The 22,103-nt window shown below is 47.7% G+C and overlaps 1 protein-coding gene across 1 annotated transcript; it reads left to right on the top strand.

Annotated features, from left to right (window-relative positions):
* The first annotated feature begins 11,341 nt into the window (after positions 1-11,341).
* Positions 11,342-16,336, top strand: LOC148535034 (myeloid-associated differentiation marker-like). Its single transcript, XM_088464917.1, has 2 exons — positions 11,342-11,576; positions 15,247-16,336. Exon 2 carries the CDS (start codon positions 15,383-15,385, stop codon positions 16,220-16,222), a length of 840 nt encoding a protein of 279 aa, XP_088321043.1. The 5' UTR covers positions 11,342-11,576; positions 15,247-15,382; the 3' UTR covers positions 16,223-16,336.
* Positions 16,337-22,103: the final 5,767 nt, after the last annotated feature.

Raw genomic sequence — 22,103 nt, 5'->3', positions numbered from 1 at the left:
CATACAGGACTTGTCTCAGAGATGGACAGATTGGCAGAGCCGCACACACGTGACCGTACAAATCTGTCCATCGCAGATGCAAATGCAGAAGGTGATGTCAGACACCACCTTGCCGCATTATGATACCGATACCAGCACTGCGACCGACATCGCAGGCTGGGATCTCCATTGCGACCCGTTGCCATGGTTGCTCCTTTGATCAAGGTGCGGGGAATCTCCAGTTCCTGATCGGGTGCTGGTCACTTACGCAGACCACAGTCTCAACCCTCTCGGAAAATGGGGACACCACCCCCCCCACCCCCCACCCGTTTCTGGGAATAGTGACCAGACACGCCCCTGCTCCGACTCCAAATTGCAGCATCATGTCATTAATCATGCTGTAGCCTGGGGGGGTCTGCGAGCATAACTGCAGGACCTGTTCTGCACAGGCGCAGGCCCAAAAATAGCGGAGATGTACGTGCACCATCAGATGAACGTACCTCTCTGAATCAGGGCCACAGTCCACCTCTATCTTTGCAATATACAGTACATGCTGTGCTATCCCAAGCAACAGTCTCTCTCTTTCATATACACTTGTTCCCAAAACAGAATTAGGATTCAGATATTAAAAAAATATACACAGTGCCCAACACTTGTTGTCCTGTGCCCCAGCCCGACGGTCACACTCACTGCCGCAGGGCAGGGCAGGCTGCCTGTTACTGCTCCTCTTAGGCGGACCGTGGCGGCGGCGGCAGGGAAGGCAGAATGGAGGGGCGCGGCATAATTTATAATGACGTCAGAACGTCATTCACGCACGGACCGGACCGACCAGGTGACCGAGAGGGGGTATTACTGCCGCTTATTAAGATTATCTTTGCCACTTGAACCGTGCCAGCGGCTTGTCAGTTTATTAATAACAATTAGGTGCCATGTTCCCATTTTTTGCCCCTCTGAACCTCGGGGCCCCATGAACCTTGGGGCCGAGGACAGGGGTACCCTTTGTACCCCCCTGTCTCTGGGCCTGGCCGCGGGAGCGCACATATTGCCGGATCCAGTAAGGATCGCTATTGCGATCGCAACTCCGGAAACGCACGCAGTCTCACTGCGAAAATATGCTATTGATTGCAATCACAATGCCTAACATATGGGCGCCCACTTTACCTTACTCACATCCGTAATACTTAGCAAGACTGCGAAACCATCGGTAACATGGAGTACCATCGCAGCCTCACGCACACTTGTACAAGGGTCAGACGTTACTCAGGAATTGCTAACCTCATCGCACGCAGTAAAAGCCCATGCTGCGTAGGGCATCGCAGTGGCTAATTTATGCACGTCCCTGTAACAGCATTCAAACACACTGGCACGCCTGCGTCTCACCCACCACCCCATCATCACCCCCAAACGGTACCTGTCAATCAATCTGCGTAGTCACTGCCCGATCAATGGGTCTACGTAGTCACTGCCCGATCACAATGGAGTCTTCGCGCACTGCGATACATATGCATGCGCAGAGCGCAACAATTCACCGATTGCGTGCGTAATTGCAGTTGCGATCGGTAGTGAATCAGGCCCATAGTGCATACACACTTGACGATTTGTCGTTCCGATCCATTGGAATCTGGCAAATTGTTTAAAATATCATCTAATATGTACCCAGCTTTTGTTTTATCTATACCTGATAGCGCTGATTCATGTTTTTCCCTGTCGTTTACTTTTGCTGGAGGGAAGCTGGAATACCTGGATTTGTAGGAAGTACTAATCTGAAAATAGGAAGCAGATATATTATTTTGAGGTTTGTTCTCTATGCTGTGCTCAGTAATTCCTTTACATGTTTATGTCTTATGTGTGTTTCAGGGGTGCATCTAGGGGTCCAAGTGCCCCTGTCAAAGAAAGGGACTGGTGCACCCCCTGATTCACTCCAGGCCCACCCTGTCATTCCAGGCCTTCTGTGTCTTTTTAAGATCCCCCTGTGTAATTTCAGCCCTCTGCGGTCTGTCCAGGCTCCCCCTGTGTCACTCCAGGTCCACCCTGTGTAATTCCAGGCTCCCCCTGTGTATTTTTAGGCTCCCCCTGTGTCACTCCAGGCCTGATCTGTGACTGTCCAGGCTCCCCCTGTGTCACTCCAGGCCTCCTCTTTGTCTCTACAGGCTCCCCCTGTGTCACTCTAGGCCTCATCTGTGTCTCTCCAGGCTCCCGTGTCGCTCCAGGCCTCCTCTGTGTCTCTACAGGCTCCCATTGTGTCTCCTCAGGCTCCCCATGTCACTCCAGGACTCCTATGTGACTATCTAGACCTCCCCTATTTTACTCCAGGCCTCGCATGTCTCTCTAGGCCTACCCGTGGCTCTCCAGGCCTCCTCTGTGTCTCTCCAGACCCCCCCTGTGTCTCTTTAGGCTCCCTTGTGTCACTAGACTCCCGTGTGTCACTCCAAACTCCCCCTGTTTCACTTTAAACCCCACCCTGTATCACTCCAGGACCTCCTGTGTCTATTAAGTACCCTTGTGTCTATTTAGGCTCCCCCTGTGTCACTCCAGCCCAACCGTCTCTCTCTAGCCCCCCATGTTTCTCCAGGACTCCTCTGTGTCTCTGCAGGCCCCCCATCTTACCCCCTGTGTCTCTCCAGGCTCCCCTGTGTCACTCAATCCCATGTCACCCCTTTGTGTCTCTTCAGTCCCCCCATGTCACCATTCGTCATGGCGTCACTTGCGCTGCACCGCAATTAAAAAACTGTATTGTACCGGATGGAGGCCTGTAAATTAGCCTGGTAGGGAAGGGATGACTACCCTGGCTGCGAGTGGCACCCTCGGGTTGTGCCCCCCCCCTCTCCTTGACCGGCCCCCCTGGCCAACGGGCAGATATGCTTTTGTGTTATTTTAATCTTCAATTGTAAATGTATTATTATTATTAGTGATGAGAAACTGCTAATATCCATATTCACACTGGTTGCTACCATTGCAATGGGGGAAACCTGGAAGAAAGAGGCAGGTTTCTGGCTGGAGTTCTCCTTTAAGCTGTAATGATGGAGATAACTGTAATATGAGTCTTTGAAGTCACATGTGAATTAGTGAGAGGTCATACTTGATAACCTTTACTCTCATTTATGACACGTTGTAGTAAATGAATACATTATAGTACATTATCCTGTATAAGTGCAGGAGTACAAATGCACAGAACCTGATCACCTCGCTCACATAAAGGTTAATTTACCAACATTGCAAATAGCTGCTAATGTTCCATTGCACTCCATCAACCAATCAGCGTTTAGCTTATATTTATCTAGTGCAACTTATACCTCTTTTCCACCAAAAACCCAGGTCCGACCTGGGTTTTTGGACATGGTTCCAACCCTGGTCAGACCCAGGTCAGACCCATTTACACTGCACCTTTGATCTGGGTTACTCTCAGGTCAGCCCTCTTCACACTGAACTCAGGTCTGCCCTGCTTAACCTGTGAGGTCATAAAAAGTGGGAGGTGAATGCTCCACAACCACCAATCCTCTCATTTTAGGCATGATCCAGGTCAGATAACCCGGGTTGCACCGTTTACACTGCACCATTACCTGGGTCCATCCTGGGTCCAACCCTGGTAGCTACCTGGGTTGGATTGCAGGGTCACTTGACCCAGGTTATTTTTCAGGGACCCTTTTACACTGAGCTGCAACCCGGGTAGACCCAGCAAAAACCCAGGTTTTTGCCCTGGTGTAAAAGGGGTATAAGACAATGAAAGTAATTGTTTGATTGGTTGCTACGGTTCAGTGTAAGTGCAATATTAGTAAATAAGCTCTTAAGGAGAAAGATTTATCAAAGGGCAAAAAGCACTGTTGCCTGTGATAACAGAAGATTTCCCTGACAACGGAATGTGTATGTAATGCAGGCTGTTGTTGGGATGCCTCCTGTCAGAATACCGACAGCGTCATTCCGATGGTTATCCCGCCGACAGGGGTCGGGTAAGTATACTTACCCTCCCCCCCTTCCCCCCCTAACTCTTCCTTCTTGTTGCCTAACCCTAACCCTCCCCACCCCGCACCCTCCCTGTTAGTGTTTAAACCTAACCCTCCCCCCTTTGTGCCTAAACCTAACCTTTCCCCCATTAGTGCCTAGCTCTAAACCACACACCCCCCAGTGGTGCCTAACCCTCCCCCCTATGGGTGCCTAACCCTAACCTCCGCCCCTAAAACCTAACCCCACTACGCTGCCTAACCTATCCCTCCCTTCCCCTGGGGCTAACAGTAAGGGTGCCCCGGACTTACCTCGTTCGGGCTGGCGTCCTTCTGTGTTCCGGCGTCGGGATTAAGATAGGCATCGAAATACCGACGCCTATCTTAAACATACATGCTGACTTTTAATCTGCCCTCCCCGGGAGAAGCCTGGGGAGAGGCAGTAGGCAGGCAGTGATGGGGGCTGGGCCAGACCATTCGCGTCATGACACGATTATACTAAAATTATACTAAAATCGCGTCATTAAGACACGCCCCCTGACAACAAGATATCTTTTTGTTTTGCCCAATACATCACATGGTAAGATCTTTTGCATGTGTAATAGTCAATAAACCAAGAAGGAAAAAAGAAAAGGACTCTTGCTGGGGGCACACGGTAGGTGTAGAGATAATGGGGTCAATTACTACTAAAGCTATACATCAGTCTCTTGGTATGGGATGTTTTTTGCAGTGATATCTATACCCTATGTGTATTTGAACCTATGATCATTGACTGTGGCAGACATATTATTCATGAAATAACTGATGGTCATGTATAGCCCTATATATTATGATTAGGGTATAGCTTTATGCGTACGCAGACATAAAAGAGCATACTGTTTTTTCACTATAGGTATAGTTTTCACATGCATATTGGTGATAATGTTTCCCTGAGGGGAGTCAAATGAAAAACACCATTATAAGACATACAACCTGTTTAATTATTCTATTAACATGCCCAATTGTGATGTTTTGGCGATATGATATATCTGTGACTCTAATAGTACACATATAACATTCTCATTAATTCGGAGAGATACTCTCTTTCTGGAGAGTATCTCTCCCCTGATCCATATATATATATATATACATACTTGTGTTTATTTGTCTGTCTGTCTGTATGTTGAATTACTGCTGGTACCCTTTTTTTAGATTAATATTAAAAGTTAATTTTTATTAGTAGTCATTGACCCCATTATCTCTACACCTACCATGTCCCCCCACCAAGAGTCCTTTTTCTTTTTTCCTTCTTGGTTTATTAGCTATACTCTGGGGAGCACCACGGACTCACCAAACAGTAAAGTTTGCTAGACTAAGGTCTCAAACAATTTTTGGGATATTAAGTACATGTATGTGTTTATTATGCAGTCTGTTAGTAGGTTTATTTGTGAGATATACACACAACCACATGTAGATATAACAGCAGAGAGTTTTTTCAGTGCGGTTCCTTTTTTCTTTTCTTTGTACATGTGTAATAGTCAGTCAGATAAATCCTCATGGGGTGTGGGGGGTAGTTTAGGTCCAGTTTATAGATCAGAGCAGCCTGGCACGTTCCTAGGGACTGTACTAGGTGTCCTGTAAATGCAGATATATTAAAACCAGCAGCCAATTAACAATCAGCTTTTATCTGTATTGTGCAAATGTGACAATGAAAGCCAAAACCTGATTGGTTGCTGTCATTTCAGCAAAACTGATTAGTAACCCTCAATTACTGCACCAGTTACAGAGGCTAAGTTGCAGGTCTGGTCCGTATTGTGGGTGTAACCAGTATGACGGCTGTCGCAAAGCCCCTGTCACGTTGTGTAAAACAGCCAAATGCAGAGACTTAAGGTGGATACACACAAAGCGATGTGTGTACCCTGCGATGCGACCAGCGACCCCCTCCACGACGAGTATCTGGCGACCGGTACACACTAGACGATCCGGTGCCCGGCTGCCCGATATGCCGGACCCTGGGGTCGTCAGTCGCATCGTCAGGTTGGCCTGCATGTAGGACCGATCTGATGATGCGGCTGATGACTCACCGGACAACATAGAGCATACACACTAGACCAGGCCTGGCCAACCTGTGGCTCTCCAGCTGTTGTGAAACTACACATCCCAGCATGCCGGGCTGCCACAGTTTTAGCATTCCCTAATAGCAAAACTTTTGCAGGGCATGCTGGGACTTGTAGTTTCACAACAGCTGGAGAGCCACAGGTTGGTCAGGCCTGCACTAGACGATCTTGAACGATATGACGTTCCGATACATCGGAATCGGGTAGTGTTCGAAAAATCGTCTAATGTGTATGCACCTTGAGGCAGCTCTAAAAGCCTGAATCAGTCCCAATGTTATTACAGCTATTTACTAAGCCTCGGATGGAGATAAAGTACCAACCAACCAGCTCCTGTCATTTTTCAAACACAGCCTGTGACATGGCAGCTAGGAGCTGATTGGCTGGTACTTTATCTCCATCCAAGGCTTAATAAATAGACCCCTTTGTCCCTGCGTGTACTAATGTATGCATATAATATTATTATATATGGAAAAAGTACCTTGACTCATTAGTCGTCCTCATTCTAGGTCAGACGCAATGTCAATGTCGGGTGGAGTTGAGATATTTTATTCTGCGTCCAAGTTGCGCAGCGCATGCGTCTATAGTGAGCGCGCACAGAGTCGCAGTTGTGATTGCGACGCGAGGTCTCATAAATATATTTTTAGAATGTATTAGGCGTTCCTGGGCAGTGACTGGGCGGTGGCTTAGCGGACGCACGGGAATGGTCCGTCTTATGGGCGTCTTACAGGCGCGTGGCTGAGCTGGTTTGCGAACTCGGACGCTGAATCTCTCACACTGGAGGCCATAGCCTGACATAGAATCTGCACCTAGCATGGGGGGGGGGGGGGGACTGGTGCAAGTTTCGCTGATGCAGTCGATGGTGGCGTCTATGGCCGCACCAACCGCAATGACAGCGTCTGAAGGTGCTCTAAGCCGGCCCCTCAGTCCTTGCACATGCAGACGTACAGAAGTGCGTGAATTTGCGTAAAGTCGCAGAAGCAATACCGGCAAAAGACGTATATACGGGCGCTGCACCGTCCGACCCCCGACTCTGCGTTCGCTCATCTGCTCATCACCCTTACCGCACCCGGATTATTACACATGATGCTGCATATGACCGTGGGGGCGTTTTACTTTCTAATAATGTATTTTCATTTTAATGAACTGAAATCCCAGATCTGCGCACAAAAAGGAAAGCGGGCTGATCGCGCGGTTTATTGATGAATTCGGCTGAAAGGTAACTTTGCGGCGACATTTACAAAAATGGTCCCTGTCTTCTTGTCCGGGCGACTGATGATAAATAGGCCCCTTGGGGGGAGATGTATCAAACCTTGTAAAGAGTGGGGGAGGGGACAAGCGGAGAAGTTTCCCATAGCGACCAATCAGCTTCTACCTATCATTTATTAAGTACAAACTATAAAATGATAGGAAGAGGCTGATTGGTTGCTATGGGCACTTGCCCACCTGTCCTCTTCTCCACTGTTTAGAAAGTTTGATACATCCCCTCCCCCTTAGTTTCTTACACTCTGCATTATCTATACAAATGCCCAGCACAAATACCCCGTCCAGCGATGGGAAAACATACAGCTGGACTGTGCCAGATTCCCGCAGGAACCCTACCAAGATAGGAATGCCCCTTTCCAAAATCACTTCCCTAATGTGTGCCAGCTGAGGCGATACAATTGGGAGGGGCGTGCCCAGGTGTGCTCTGGGTGTGCACGTAAGTATGCAAAGTGTAAGAGACAAGCAGGCACGTCTCACAGTGCACCTGTAACAGGTTGTATGACTGGCCGGCTACACACCCAGCAGAGAGTGGTGTCTCTCAGGGAAAGGCTGGTGTACCCGGCTATCTCAGCCTCACCGGACAGATGAACAAACCCACACAGTCTGCATGGCAAGGCCTGGCACGGGCTCTGGCTCTCTACAGCCCCCAAACCTGGCACAACTGAGGACTGACATATACATGTAACCAACTGCCACTAGTCACAGTCCAACCGATCACCAGGTATTTATTATACTTATTATATTAATAGTCATTTATATAGAGTGCCAGCGTACTCTGGGTCTGATTCAGAGCCAGACGCTATTTGCGGACGCTCGTTCAGAAAAAGGGGCTGGCTATTTAAACTGAGTGTTCGCTCTTTGCGGTCTGTTGACGCCTCTATGTCTGAAAGATCGAACAAAACATGTGGACGTTTTTTTGTAAAAAACGCCCCCTGGCCGCTCGCATCCTATGTCATCTCTGCTATTTATTAGATTAATCGAGTACATTGAATGGCGAATGAACTGCTCGCTATTCTTGTGGTAGCATTTTCCTACCACAATCATGCGAGCAGTTCTGGCTAAAAAACACACAACTGACGTGGTCGATGACGCTGCTTTGTAAATTATGCACACCCATAAAACGCCTGTTTTGACCGTTTGGCACACCTGCGTTCGGATCTCCACTCCCCGTTTTCAAGCACCTTCCCCTGTTACCACCCACAAACGCCTCATCCTGTCACTCAAACTAGCAGGCATTCGCTATATTGCGAGCACACGATTTCCGACCGCAATGACTTGTTCGGGCATGCATACTAAAACCCATACGCATGCACAGATGTGCGAACATCGCTCCAAACGAATGAGCGGCCGCTTACGAGCGGCTCTGAATCAGGCCCTCTGTTGTGCTTTACGATTGGAATTTCTCATGCCATTACATCAATAACAGGGGACATTTATGGATTCATTATTGTCACACCCAAAACAAATTGAAAATGCTGTTTTGTTTGTGCAAAGTCCTATGATCTAATAGGATCCAGTTAGTGGGGGATTTGCAGCGGTAGGAAAGATTTTGCACTTTTTGACTGTGTTACGAATGTTAGACGAGAGCCATGGGGCAATAGAGGGGGGTTATCTGTATTTGTCAAAGGAGTTGGACGCAGTCCTGTACACATGAAGGGATTCTGATACTGCAGAGTTTAAGGGGTAGCAGAGGCGCAGGAATGAATGAAGCTTTGGTGAGACGGGATCCGCAGTGCGGATTATTTACCGAACAATGATGCGATATCGGACAAGATTGCAGCGTGTGGGGAGCAATGCACACTAATAATGTACCATACATGGATTGGATGATTGTTCGTACAGCCGATGAATGACATATCGCATAGTGCATCTGCAGGTGTGTACAGACAATATGTCGTTAACAGACCTATCAGGTCAGCCCCGCAGCACAGCCAATGCCGACATATCTGGCAGATACATCGGTACATCTGCCTGTGTGTACGGGCGACTCGCCAACCACCCGTGCACTGGCCGCGGGCAAATTTAAATACACGTCCAGATGTGATGTCTGGCCAGACACATCGACTGGCCAATTGGTAAATGTGTATGCTGTAGTTTACCAAATCATCAGCCACCCTGCATTATGGCTATCCCAGGTTACAGCTATTGGCTTTTGCACTCACTTATCTTCCAACTGCCCTAGTGCTGGAGAAAATCTGCGCATGGCCGGCAATCGCACTGGGGTCTGTTCTGTGTAATCGGCTATACCCCTTTAACACCCATTCACACGGCACAGCCAGCCAGGTTGAACCCATGTTTAACCCTGCTCGTTACCCGGTTTAAAATGCAGGGTCGCTCGACCCAGGTTATTTCGACTGGGCCCTTTCACACTGCACAGTAACCTGGTTTGCTGCGCGTTCGCGTGAAATAACCCGGCCTATTGCTGGCAGTGTGAAAGGGGTATTATTATTTAGTGATATTATTACTATGTCCGGACCGGAATCAGTATGATTGACCGCCGAACTATAGGCCGGTTCAAATACCGATGCTGGCTGCCTGATGGTTCAAAATCCTGACAGCGCAGGTACGTTTACTATTCCTACCCCTCTCCCTACCCTAACCCTCCCTTAGGGGTGCCTAACCCTAACCTCCCCCCGTTAGTGCCTAAACCTACCCCCCCCTCCCTGCACCGTAACCTTCCCTGGGGGGGTCCCTAACCCTAAGTTCCCCCAGGGGTCCCTAAACCTAAACTGCCCTCCCCATCCCCGGCTAAGTGTCTACTTACCCCCGGCTGAGGACGATAAGTCCAGCGTCCTGTCAGCGTTCCGGATTAACCTAGACACCTATGTTAAATCCCTTGCCGGGGATTCTAAGTCAGACGCAATGTCATTGTCGGTTGGAGTTGAGATATATTATTCTGCGTCCAAGTTGCGCAGCGCGTGTGTCCATAGTGAGTGCGCACAGAGTCGCAGTTGTGATTGCGACGTGAGGTCTCATAAATATATTTTTAGAATGTATTAGGCGTTCCTGGGCGGTGACTGGGCGGTGGCTTAGCGGACGCACGGGAATGGTCCGTCTTATGGGCGTGTAGCTGAGCTGGTTTGCGAACTCGGACGCTGAATCTCTCACACTGGAGGCCAAAGCCTGACGGAGAATCTGCACCCAACATGGGGGGGGGGGGACTGGTGCAAGTTTCGCTGATGCAGTCGATGGTGGTGTCTAAGGGCGCATCAAGCGCAATTACAGCGTCTGAAGGTGCTCTAAGCCGGCCTCTCAGTCCTTGCACATGCAGACGTACAGAAGTGCGTGTATTTGCGTAAAGTCGCAGAAGCAATAACGGCAAAAGACGTATATACGGGCGCTGCACGGTCCGACTCCCGACTCTGCATTCGCTCATCACCCTTACCGTGCCCGGATTATTACACATGATGACCGTGGGGGCGTTTTACTTTCTAATACTGTATTTTCATTTTAATGAACTGAAATCCCAGATATGCGCACAAAAAGAAAAAACAGGCTGATCGAGCGGTTGGTTGATGAAGTTGGCTGAAAGGTAACTTTGTGGCGGCATTTACAAAAATGGTCCCTGTCTTCTTGTCCGGGCGACTGATGATAAATAGGCCCCTTGGGGGGAGATGTATCAAACCTTCTAAAGAGTGGGGGAGCGGACAAGTGGAGAAGTTTCCCATAGCGACCAATCAGCCTCTACCTATCATTTATTAAGTACAAACTGTAAAATGTTAGGAAGAGGCTGATTGGTTGCTATGGGCACTTGCCCACCTCTCCTCTTCTCCACTGTTTAGAAAGTTTGATACATCCCCTCCCCCTTAGTTTCTTACACTCTGCATTATCTTTGCAAACGCCCAGCACAAATACCCCGTCCAGCGATGGGAAAACATACAGCTGGACTGTGCCAGATTACAGCAGGAACCCTACCAAGATAGGAATGCCCCTTTCCAAAATCACTTCCCTAATGTGTGCCAGCTGAGGCGATACAAATGGGAGGGGCGTGCCCAGGTGTGCTCTGGGTGTGCACGTAAGTATGCAAAGTGTAAGCGACAAGTAGGCACGTCTCACAGTGCACCTGTAACAGGTTGTATGACTGGCCGGCTACACACCCAGCAGAGAGTGGCGTCTCTCAGGGAAAGGCTGGTGTACCCGGCTATCTCAGCCTCACCGGACAGATGAACAAACCCACACAGTCTGCATGGCAAGGCCTGGCACGGGCTCTGGCTCTCTACAGCCCCCAAACCTGGCACAACTGAGGACTGACATATACATGTAACCAACTGCCACTAGTCACAGTCCAACCGATCACCAGGTATTTATTATACTTATTATATTAATAGTCATTTATATAGAGTGCCAGCGTACTCTGGGTCTGATTCAGAGCCAGACGCTATTTGCGGACGCTCGTCCAGAAAAAGGGGCTGGCTATTTAAACTGAGTGCTCGCTCTTTGCGGTCTGTTGACGCCTCTATGTCTGAACGAGCGAACAAATCATGCGGACGTTTTTTTGTAAAAAACGCCCCCCTGGCCACTCGCATCACACGTCATCTCCGCTATTTATTAGATTAATCGAGTACATCGAATGGCGAATGAACTGCTCGCAGTGCTTGTGGTTGCATTTTCCTACCACAATCATGCGAGCAGTTCTGGCTAAAAGACACCCAACTGACGTGGTCAATGACGCTGCTTTGTAAATTATGCACACCCATTAAACGCCCGTTTTGACCGTTTGGCACACCTGCGTTCGGATCTCCACTCCCCGTTTTCAAGCACCTTCCCCTGTTACCACCCACAAACGCCTCATCCTGTCACTCAAACTAGCAGGCATTCGCTATATTGCGAGCACACGATTTCCGACCGCAGTGACTGGTTCGGGCATGCGTACTAAAACCCATACGCAGATGTGCGAACATCGCTCCGAACAAGCGGCTCTGAATCAGGCCCTCTGTTGTGCTTTACGATTGGATAATCTCATGCCATTACATAAATAACAGGGGACATTTATGGATTCATTATTGTCACACCCAAAACAAATTGAAAATGCTGTTTTGTTTGTGCAAAGTTCTATGATCTAATAGGATCCAGTTAGTGGGGTATTTGCAGCGGTAGGAAAGATTTTGCACTTTTGACTGTGTTACGAGTGTTAGACGAGAGCCGTGGGGCAATAGAGGGGGGTTATCTGTATTTGTCAAAGGAGTTGGACGCAGTCCTGTACACATGACGGGATGCTGATACTGCAGAGTTTAAGGCGTAGCAGAGGCGCAGGAATGAATGAAGCTTTGGTGAGACGGGAAACGCAGTGCAGATTATTTACCGAACAATATCGGACGAGATTGCAGCGTGTGGGGAGCAATGCACACTAATAATGTACCATACATAGATGGGATTATTAACAAAAAGTATGGTGGTTGCTCACATTAGCTTAATGACATAACACAGGTGCTTGAAAAGGGCGGGGTTTACACTGAACACAGAAAAAAAGGGATTTGCCCTCCAGCTCACTGCAGCAAAATCAACAAAAAATACTTAAATCCTACATGATAATAGAGATTCAGAGGTATTAGTTACATGCATTTGCAAATATATGAATAAGCGCCAGGCCAGCGTCAAGGCTCCTCTGTATTGGCGTCCCTAACATTAAGGGGTTCACTCGAGAAGCAGGGTACCCCAAAAAAATTCCAGCCAAGCACCATCCCCAGGGAATCACACGAAAAGGGGAAAAAAGGTGATAGTGAAGTGTAAAGGATAGATGTGTAAGGATAAATCAATAAGTGTTAATGAATTGAGAGAGAATTAAAATTACTTAATAATAAACAATTAGAAAAGTGATAAAAAATATCTATGTGAATTAAGTGGTGATGCCCTGAAAAAGGTCCAGCCAGAACAACTCCGGGGGCCCCACTCCCAAACGCTCACCCCAAAATAATTATTGCTACATAATAGTAGCACCCACTCTGGGTCATATAATTACAAATTAGTGTACTGCATGATAACAACACATATATAAGCTGAGAGCTGACTCACCTAGGAGGTACCCCAAAAACCTCCACATAGCACTATACGGACCAGTACATCCTCCCAATGCTGGTTCCCTTCATTCCTCACAGAACTGCAAACAAAAAGTATGGTGGTCGCTCATATCAGCTTAATGACTTTGCACAGGTGCTTGTAAAATGACATATCGCATAGTGCATCTGCAGGTGTGTACAGCCAATATGTAGTTCACAGACCTATCAGGTCAGCCCCGCAGCACAGCCAATGCCGACATATCTGGCAGATACATCGGTACATCTGCCTGTGCGTACGGGCGACTCACCAACCACCCGTGCACTGGCCGCGGGCAAATTTAAATACACATCCCGATGTGATGTCTGGCCAGACACATCGAGTGGTCAATTGGTAAATGTGTATGCTGTAGCTTACCAAATCACTCACTCGGTCAGCCACCCTGCATTACGGCTATCCCAGGTTACAGCTATTGGCTTTTGCACTCACTCATCTTCCAACTCCACTAGTGCTGGAGAAAATCTGCACATGGCCGGCAATCGCACTGGGGTCTGTTCTGTGTAATCGGCTATACCCCTTTAACACCCATTCACACGGCACAGCCAGCCAGGTTGAACCCATGTTTAACCCTGCTCGTTACCCGGTTTAAAATGAAGGGTCGCTCGACCCGGGTTATTTCGACTGGGCCCTTTCACACTGCACAGTAACCTGGTTTGTTGCGCGTTCACGTGAAATAACCCGGCTTATTGCTGGCAGTGTGAAAGGGGTATTATTAGTTAGTGATATTATTACTATGTCCGGACCGGAATCAGTATGAATGACCGCCGGACTACAGGCCGGTTCAAATCCCGACGCCGGCTGCCCGATGGTTCAAAATCCCGACAACACGGGTACGTTTACTATTCCTACCCCTCTCCCTACCCTAACCCTCCCTTAAGGGTGCCTACCCCCCCTCCCTGCACCGTAATCCTAAGTTCCCCCGGGGGTCCCTAAACCTAAACTGCCCTCCCCATCCCCGGCTGTCTACTTACCCCCGGCTGAGGACGATCGGTCCAGCGTCCTGTCAGCGTTCCGGATTAACATAGACGCCTATGTTAAATCCCTTGCCAGGAATTCCTGTGTCGGGAATAACTACATCCTGTCTGGACCAGAGGGTATATTTTGCTTAGAAATACAGGTTTGCAAAAGTTTGCATCCAACTAAATAGGGTAACTATTGAAGGATAACTTGGAACCAACACTGGTGAGGGTCCTACAAGTATCCCAGTCACATCTCCTGAGCTGAAAATGTGCTGAAATCTTATTCAAGAGAATGCTGCCTATACATTCTATTGGAAAATCACTGAGGTATGAGCCACAAAGTGCCACATTGATGTTGGTAGTAGTACATAGGGGCCTGATTCAGAGTTGAACACTGTGCCGGTTTTCACGCAGTTGAGTAATTATCGGTGGTTTTCGCATGCGTCTCAGGCGCATGGCGCACGGGCAGCAAATTAATTGCAATCAAGCTTGCCGTGAGGGTTCAATCGCAATTGGAAGAGACAGTTTTGTGGGTGGTTACGGGGAGTTCTCGCCAAAACACGGGCGTGTCGGTGCCATTTCCTGGGCGTGTACTAGACAGCGCCTGTGATTGCACACGCATTGGAGGCCCAGCGTCTCAGTTACCGCGGCCATTCTGAGTGACCATAGACTCACTTGAGGAGTCGATGTTTTCAGGACCTACGTGCAATGCTGCATTTGTGTACGCAGTTGGCACCGTCGGTAAGAGTGGCGCGTTTCGCCAGTGGCTCGTACCTCAGTGATGTCACTCGTGAATAATAGGCTGCATTCTCATGAGCCTTGGTATATCCCATAAATTGTCCGCCTACACTATGCACATGTGAAGGGTTCACGTGAAAGCCATGAAATAGACAGTGAAGACTAAAAGAACAGTACAAGAATCACTGATATATTGTTCTATCTTTCTGTGTTTTTTAGGTGCAAACCTTCTTATGGACCAACTCTAGAAGTAAGGCTGTTCCTGGTCAAATAAAGGTCATTAATTACTCCATCCTCCAATAGCGTCTGCCAACCTTCCCTCAGCTCCACGGACTGTGTGGCCCAACACGAGAAGATGGATTTCCGTTCCCTGGTGTCACCCTTGTTGATATTGCGCATCTTCCAGATCTTCTTCTCCTGTACGGCCTTTAGCTTAGTGGCCAGCGTAGGTTCCTTCCATAGTCAATATGGCTCCTGGAGTATGTTTACATGGATCCTGTGCTTTGTGATGACCATCCTAATCCTCTCTCTGGAGCTCACTGGATTCTATAGTAAAATTCCCATCTCCTGGGAGGACTTCACCTCGGCCTTCTCCATGTTGGCTTCCTTGATGCTCTTCACCACTTCCATCATGTATCCTTCCATCTATCTTCGTGGAGGTTGCAGTGGACACATCTGTGCCTGTCGTGGGGCAGCCACCGCCATGTCCATCCTCTGCTTCTTTGCTTATGCCATCGAGGTAGGCCTCACCCGGGCAAAGCCTGGGGAGATTAGCGGCTTCCTGTCTACCATCCCAGGCCTCTTGAAGGTCTTTGAAGCCTATGTGGCATGTATCATCTTCTCCCTCCTCCCTGGCACCTATCCGCATCCTGGACTCCAGTGGTCAGTGGCTGTATACTCGATCTGCTTCATCATCACCACACTTATCATCATCCTGACAATCGGACGCCTCTTACCGGTTCTGCCCATTAACTTTGAAAGAATCCTCATTGGTTACAACTTTCTGGCGGTGGCGATGTACATTACGGCTACAATTGTGTGGCCTGTATTCTTTTTCAGGTTGTTTCCGAAGAGAGAATCTATCCTGTGGGATAATGGCGTTGGTATCACCATTCTCACTATTATTAACCTGCTGGCTTATATTGTAGACATGGTGTATTCCCTCAGGATGGTTTTCTTCACAGCCCAAGCCTAGGCCAAAGACATGTTCTGTATGAATGGGCCCTCTTCAGGACCGGAATAAGGCTTGTGGGGCCCCGGGGCAATTTACATGTGTGGGGGCCCCTACCAATAAAATTCTTGATTATGATAGGCTGGTGATGTTATTAAAATTACAATCTGCATATACTCCCAGCAGCACAAATGTGATAATCCCACTGCGGTGACCCCAGTTCCCATTATACTACACAGACACGTCACCCCCAGTTCACATTATACCACAGTGCCCCCCCAGGCTGGTGATGTTGCTATGTGTGCCACCCCCATCCCACATTGTTGTGGTCTCTATGCAGACGCTCCCTGTTAGTTGATAACTTATGTAAACTGCAGATGTGTAAAGTGTTATCCTTTTAGACAGCTGAAGCTCCTCCCACATTTTTAGGAACAAGCCCTGATGGGGATCTAGATGTAAAAAAGCAGAGCACTTAAATTTCTATGACACCGGCACGGTGTCTATAAATCCGCCAATCCATACTGTGCGCAGCAAGACTGCAAAGCGGTCAGTCACTCTGTATCTGCTCAGCTTGAAATGCTCCCCACTAACATGGCAGGCTGCTGGACAGTAGGGACAGGGAGCAAGGTAGATCCATAAGGTAAGGGTAAACACTCCAGGGATTTCATATATACAGTTTCTCTGTTATACACAGCTTGGTGCTATGAAACGCATCCTCGTGGGCCTAAAATCCCCCCCCCAACCTGTGACATTTTCACTAGACTAGAGAAGTAGTGGGATACGTGAGGGTTGACCACTCCGGAGAACTCCCCCCCCCCCCCCCCCCCCCTTCCCCGCCTTCAAATCTGACACTCTCTTGCAAATTCCAGGAGGCTGCACAAGTGTGGCTCGGCAACCTAAAGCTTGTCAGTCAGTACAACACTTTTCTCATCCTGTTGGTACATACCCCCCACACACATCCTGTCCGATTGGCCTGATTTGTGAGGGGCTGGGAGGTATTCTAGGGCTACATGTAGCGGGGGCAGATGTCATGCCGATTTAGAATCGGGGAATGTTGGTAGCTGTGGTTATAATCTTGTAGACGGAGAATGTTGATTTTTCTATTCTTATCTTATTTTTATATTGTTAAATGTTGCAAGTGTGGACCTTTCAATTAGACTTGGCCTCATTGTCGTTAATAGGGCAAAAACATAACACACCGGGTTCCATACAAAAGGTTGACAATAATTTGGTCGACATGAGAAAAAGGTAGACAGTACAGAAGGTCGACAGGTTCAAAAGGTTGACATGTTTAAAAGGATGACATTGAAATGGTCAACACGGATATGGTCAACACTTTTTTAATTATTATTATTTTTTTGTTCAGTTTATGGTCAGGCACTTACCGGAAGGTTAGAGTAAGGCTGCGGAAGGGACGATTAGGTTTAGGCACCAAGAGGAGGGTTAGGATGAACACTAGGGGTAGAAATAAACACACAGAAACACGTGTTGACCATTCCATGTCGACCTTTTCAACCTGACCTTTTGTACTGGTCAACTGTTGCCATGTCGACCTTTTTCCATGTCGACCAAATTATTTCCGACCTTATTACTGCCGACCTTTTGTATCACACCCAACAGACCATATGGTAACTACTGGCACACGGTAGGTGGAATGTACGATATGGCTATCCAATGTATCCATGCAGGGCTGGATTAAGGCCCACGGGGGCCTGGGGTAACTAAGTTGTGGGGGGCCCCTCCAAGCCACATGGAGCCTAATCCCTGGACCCCCCCCCAGCCTTACGGAGCCTACCCACCAGCCCCCTCACCTACCCCAATTACATACCTCAAGTCCTGTGATTCTGGCTCAGTGTTCTGAATGCAGCAGCATAGAGCGCAGAGCGGCTCCTGAGGCCCCACATCAGTGATGTGACGCTGATGACGGGACTGGGGAGACGCTGTGCGCTGTATGCAGCAGCGATGACTATGCTGCTGCATTCAGAACACAGATCAGCGGTAGCTCAACCCCCATCCGGGAACAGGTGGACACCAGTTCTCTGCTTGTGTGGGGGCCCCGGGGCGACCGCCCCTGCGCCCCCCCCCCTCCCATAATCCGGTCCGGCATGCCACTGTGGGCTTTAAGCAGCCTGTTATCTATTGTTATACTGTTTTCTACAATCAATGTTTTTCACACAACTTTAGTTTCACACTTGCGTTCTGTTACTGTAGGGTTATCAGGCTGTGTGTAACGTACGGTTGCTATGACAGCATCTGCAGTACGGATGGATGGATGCGGCCTACTTGTTTCATCATCACAGTTTTCCAAGCTCATTAAAACTGCACGATTTCTATACGTTTGGTATATTATGTTCTTTGAAGGCTAGTTTTCCTTTCTATGTGGCTGTTTTCATTTTATTTACTACAAAAAAAAAAAAGTTTAATTTCTGTTATTTAAAGAGAAATTGTCACTAGGGACATACTTGAATGCTCTCCGGGAATGGCCCGGAGGCTCCAGAAAATCGGGTGGCGAATCGCGTCATATAGGCCTGTCCCCTCCTCATGGGCCTGCGAATCTGCTCCCGGAGAGGATTTTGGAAAGCCGTAAGTATGGTATAATATAATATATAGCAAAGATATAAACAACTTTCTGAGATATGTTAATGTCGGTGGTTTTGCTGAGTCTTTCTCTCTTCATTTATGAATCAATGGGAGAGCCGTCTGCTGACACGTGTAAGTGATAAGTCTGTGTTTCATACCTTCGCTACGTTACAGCGGCCATAATGATCTCTTTCAAAGATCATTATGGCGGCCGCGTCACTGTGTCGTACACTCTAAAAGTTATAAGAGTTCTATAAGTGTTGCTTAAGCAAGCCAATAAATATATATAAGAAAGGATCATGCATTACTGTCTGTAACCCAGGACATTTTGTATTTTGAATGGAGCCTTGGAACCTCATAAACATATGGCAACGTGCACCAAGTAACTTTTTCTTTGAATGCTTTTCTATGAAATTGGCAGTATAGTACCGTCTGCTCTTTTCTGACCCTGACCATGACCTATCACAATACTCTGTATTGCCCAGCATCTGACGGACAAGGAGTTTGATGTGGGCGCAGTGGCGTTGGGTTAACTTGGCCACGTCATGTGGCGGTGAGCGTGAAGGATTGCATACCAGGACCTGGTGGCGAGACGAGACACGCACTAAGGGGTGCGGCTGGAGGCAGTGTTTTTAGGAAAATGCAAAGGTTAGGGAATGAATCTGCCATTGTTTACAGATAAATAGAGATAAGATAATATCTGACACTGACGGCCCATATGTCAGACTCATTATATGTCACACGTTTATTACAGACAGGTACTCGTTGTTATTGGTTTTAGGCACTGGGTGCTTTTGGGCTTCAATCACCAATTGGTAGTGTAGAAAAGCAAGAGCTTTATGTTAGAACGTGTCCGCAAAAGTTAACTTACGTCTATTCTGCAAAAAGTAATGACTTAAAGCTGATATTGGAGAATAAGTTACAGCAGCCAGACAGCACTGCAATAGTCCCTGTTCCTGTGCTGGAGTGACTCACTGGGGCAGTCTGCCACCTAGTGGTACTGTAGTGTCACATTCTCTGCCTCGATAGAGCATTATCTAATATACATACAGAATCTAGTAACCTGGGGTCTATATACTAAGCCGTGGAGAGAGAGAGAGAAAATGGAAAGAGATAAAGGGCCTGATTCAGACCCGCTCGCTAGATGCGTACGCTCGCACCCAGCGTATTCAAATTCGGCACACACCCAGCAAGGCAGGCGATCGCACGGCAAGGCATAAGCACGCCCACTATGTCCTGGCGTGCGATCACTTTGTGTATGTAGACGCCCACCAGCCTATCTTAAGACGCCCACTTGCGCACATCATCTCCAGGAAGTGTATGCAACCATCGGTAACATCGGGTACCATCGGAAGCGAACACAGCACTTGAGATTGACTATACTCAAGCACTGTGAGCACTTCAGTGTAAAATTCAACCAGGTGACGTGTACTGTGACGCTGCCTGTTAATTATGCACGCCTATGAAACGGCATTATGACGGTCAGACATGCCTGCGTGCGCACCTCCACTCCCCCGTTTCTAGTGGCCTGCCCCTGTTACCACCCACAAATGGCTTCTCCTGTCACTCAATCAGCTGGACTATCTGTGCTGGGCGAGCGTACGCTTCCCGATCGCTCAGACTAGTTTGCGCACGTACACTGCGATGCATACGCATGCGCACATTGCAAAACATCGCCAGTTACGAGCGAACGCTTGCTAGTGAGCGGGTCTGAATCAGGCTCAAAGTACCAACCAATCAGCTCATTACTGTCATTTTTTAAACCAAATCTGTAACATGACAGTTAGGAGCTGATTGGTTCCTACTTTATCTTCATCCACTTTATCTCTCTCTACGGCTTAGTACATAGATCCCTATCAGGGGCGTAGCTATAATCCATTTATTAAATACTTACCTCTCCGGCTGTACCATTGCTCTACAAACTGCCTGGAAAATGGGCAGAATTAAAGTATCCCTTCAATGTACCAAGATAGAAAGCATGAGATATCGGAAATATCACCCGCTTTCCGGGCACAGGTCCTTCGCAGGAGCTGTCCCCATAGTTTTCTTTTTTTTCATGTCACAAAATTTTATTGAAAATTGTAGAAATAGACATACAAATGTCCACAGAATGACATGTAAATAACATAAATCTATCAAACAACAAAACAGCGGAAACATATATGTGTATATACACAAATACATAAAAAATTTACTATTCAAAATAATAAAAAAAAAAAAAAAAAAGGAAATGGACAAATATACAAGCAGGAAAAATGAGTGGAGAGGGAAAGACAAAGGGGTATAGTTACTAAGGTGCGGGTTTTTAGAAGTGGTTTTGTTGCCCATAGCAACCAATCAGATTCTAGCTATTACCTTCTAGAAGGTGCTAGCTAAATGTTAAGTAGAATCTGATTGGTTGCTATGGGCAACAAAACCACTTCTAAAAACCCGCACATTAGTAAATATACCCCAAAGAGGCTGGAAAACGAGGAGGGTGTGGGCAAAAAAATGTACATATGACAGAGGAAGAGGAGAAAAAGAAACTCAGCCACTATGCCAAACCAGGGAGAGGAACATTTTGAAAGAGATACCAAGGCGTCCAAACATCATGAAACCTGTCCACTGTGCCATTCTGAAGACTAGTTATATATTCCATTTTGGAAATATACCAAATCCTATTTATTAATTCCTGACGAGAGGGCGGGGAAGGCTGCTTCCAGGCCTTAGCAATTTGGAGTTTAGCTGCACAAGAAATGTGTAGGATCAATGTGTTGACCTGCTTGGGTGACTGGCAGACTAGGGCACACGAAAGCAGCAAGGCTGGAGAGAGGGGAGGGTGTGAAGGCACGATTGAGGATATGAGCGATATAACTGTGGCCCAAAAGGGCACAATCATTGGGCGCGCCCACCAAACATGAAAAAAGGTGCCAGTCTGGCCGCACTGACGCCAGCACAACTGGGAGACATTGGGAAACATTCGGTGTAAACGTTCTGGGACCATGTACCAGCGGGAATACACCTTATATGAGGTCTCTTTGATGGAAACACTAATGGAACACTTCGAAACGTTAGATCGAATTACCTCCCAAGTGTCCTCCCCTAAGGAGAATCCAAGGTCTGTCTCCCATAATAGTTCATGAGGGGTGAATGTTCCGGGGTCAGAATAGAGTGATATAAGTGGGATATGGTGCCTTTATTCAAGGGACGGTAAATACACAAGAGTTCCATAGGGGTGGGGGCACTTTGAGGAACAGAAGGAGAAGAAAATGAGTCTACAAAACTACGGATTTGAAGGTACTGAAAAAAACAAGCGGAAGGTAAGGAGTGCCTTTCCTGGATTTCC

The sequence above is a fragment of the Taudactylus pleione genome, unplaced genomic scaffold, assembly GCF_031769625.1.
Source record: "Taudactylus pleione unplaced genomic scaffold, aTauple2 ptg000061l, whole genome shotgun sequence".
NCBI classification, from domain to species: Eukaryota; Metazoa; Chordata; class Amphibia; order Anura; family Myobatrachidae; genus Taudactylus; species Taudactylus pleione.
This window is presented reverse-complemented; position numbering and strand designations above follow the sequence as displayed.

Coding starts and splice junctions, on each gene's coding strand:
- LOC148535034 (XM_088464917.1), top strand. CDS start 15,383: ATGGATTTCCGTTCCCTGGTGTCACCCTTGTTGATATTGCGCATCTTC.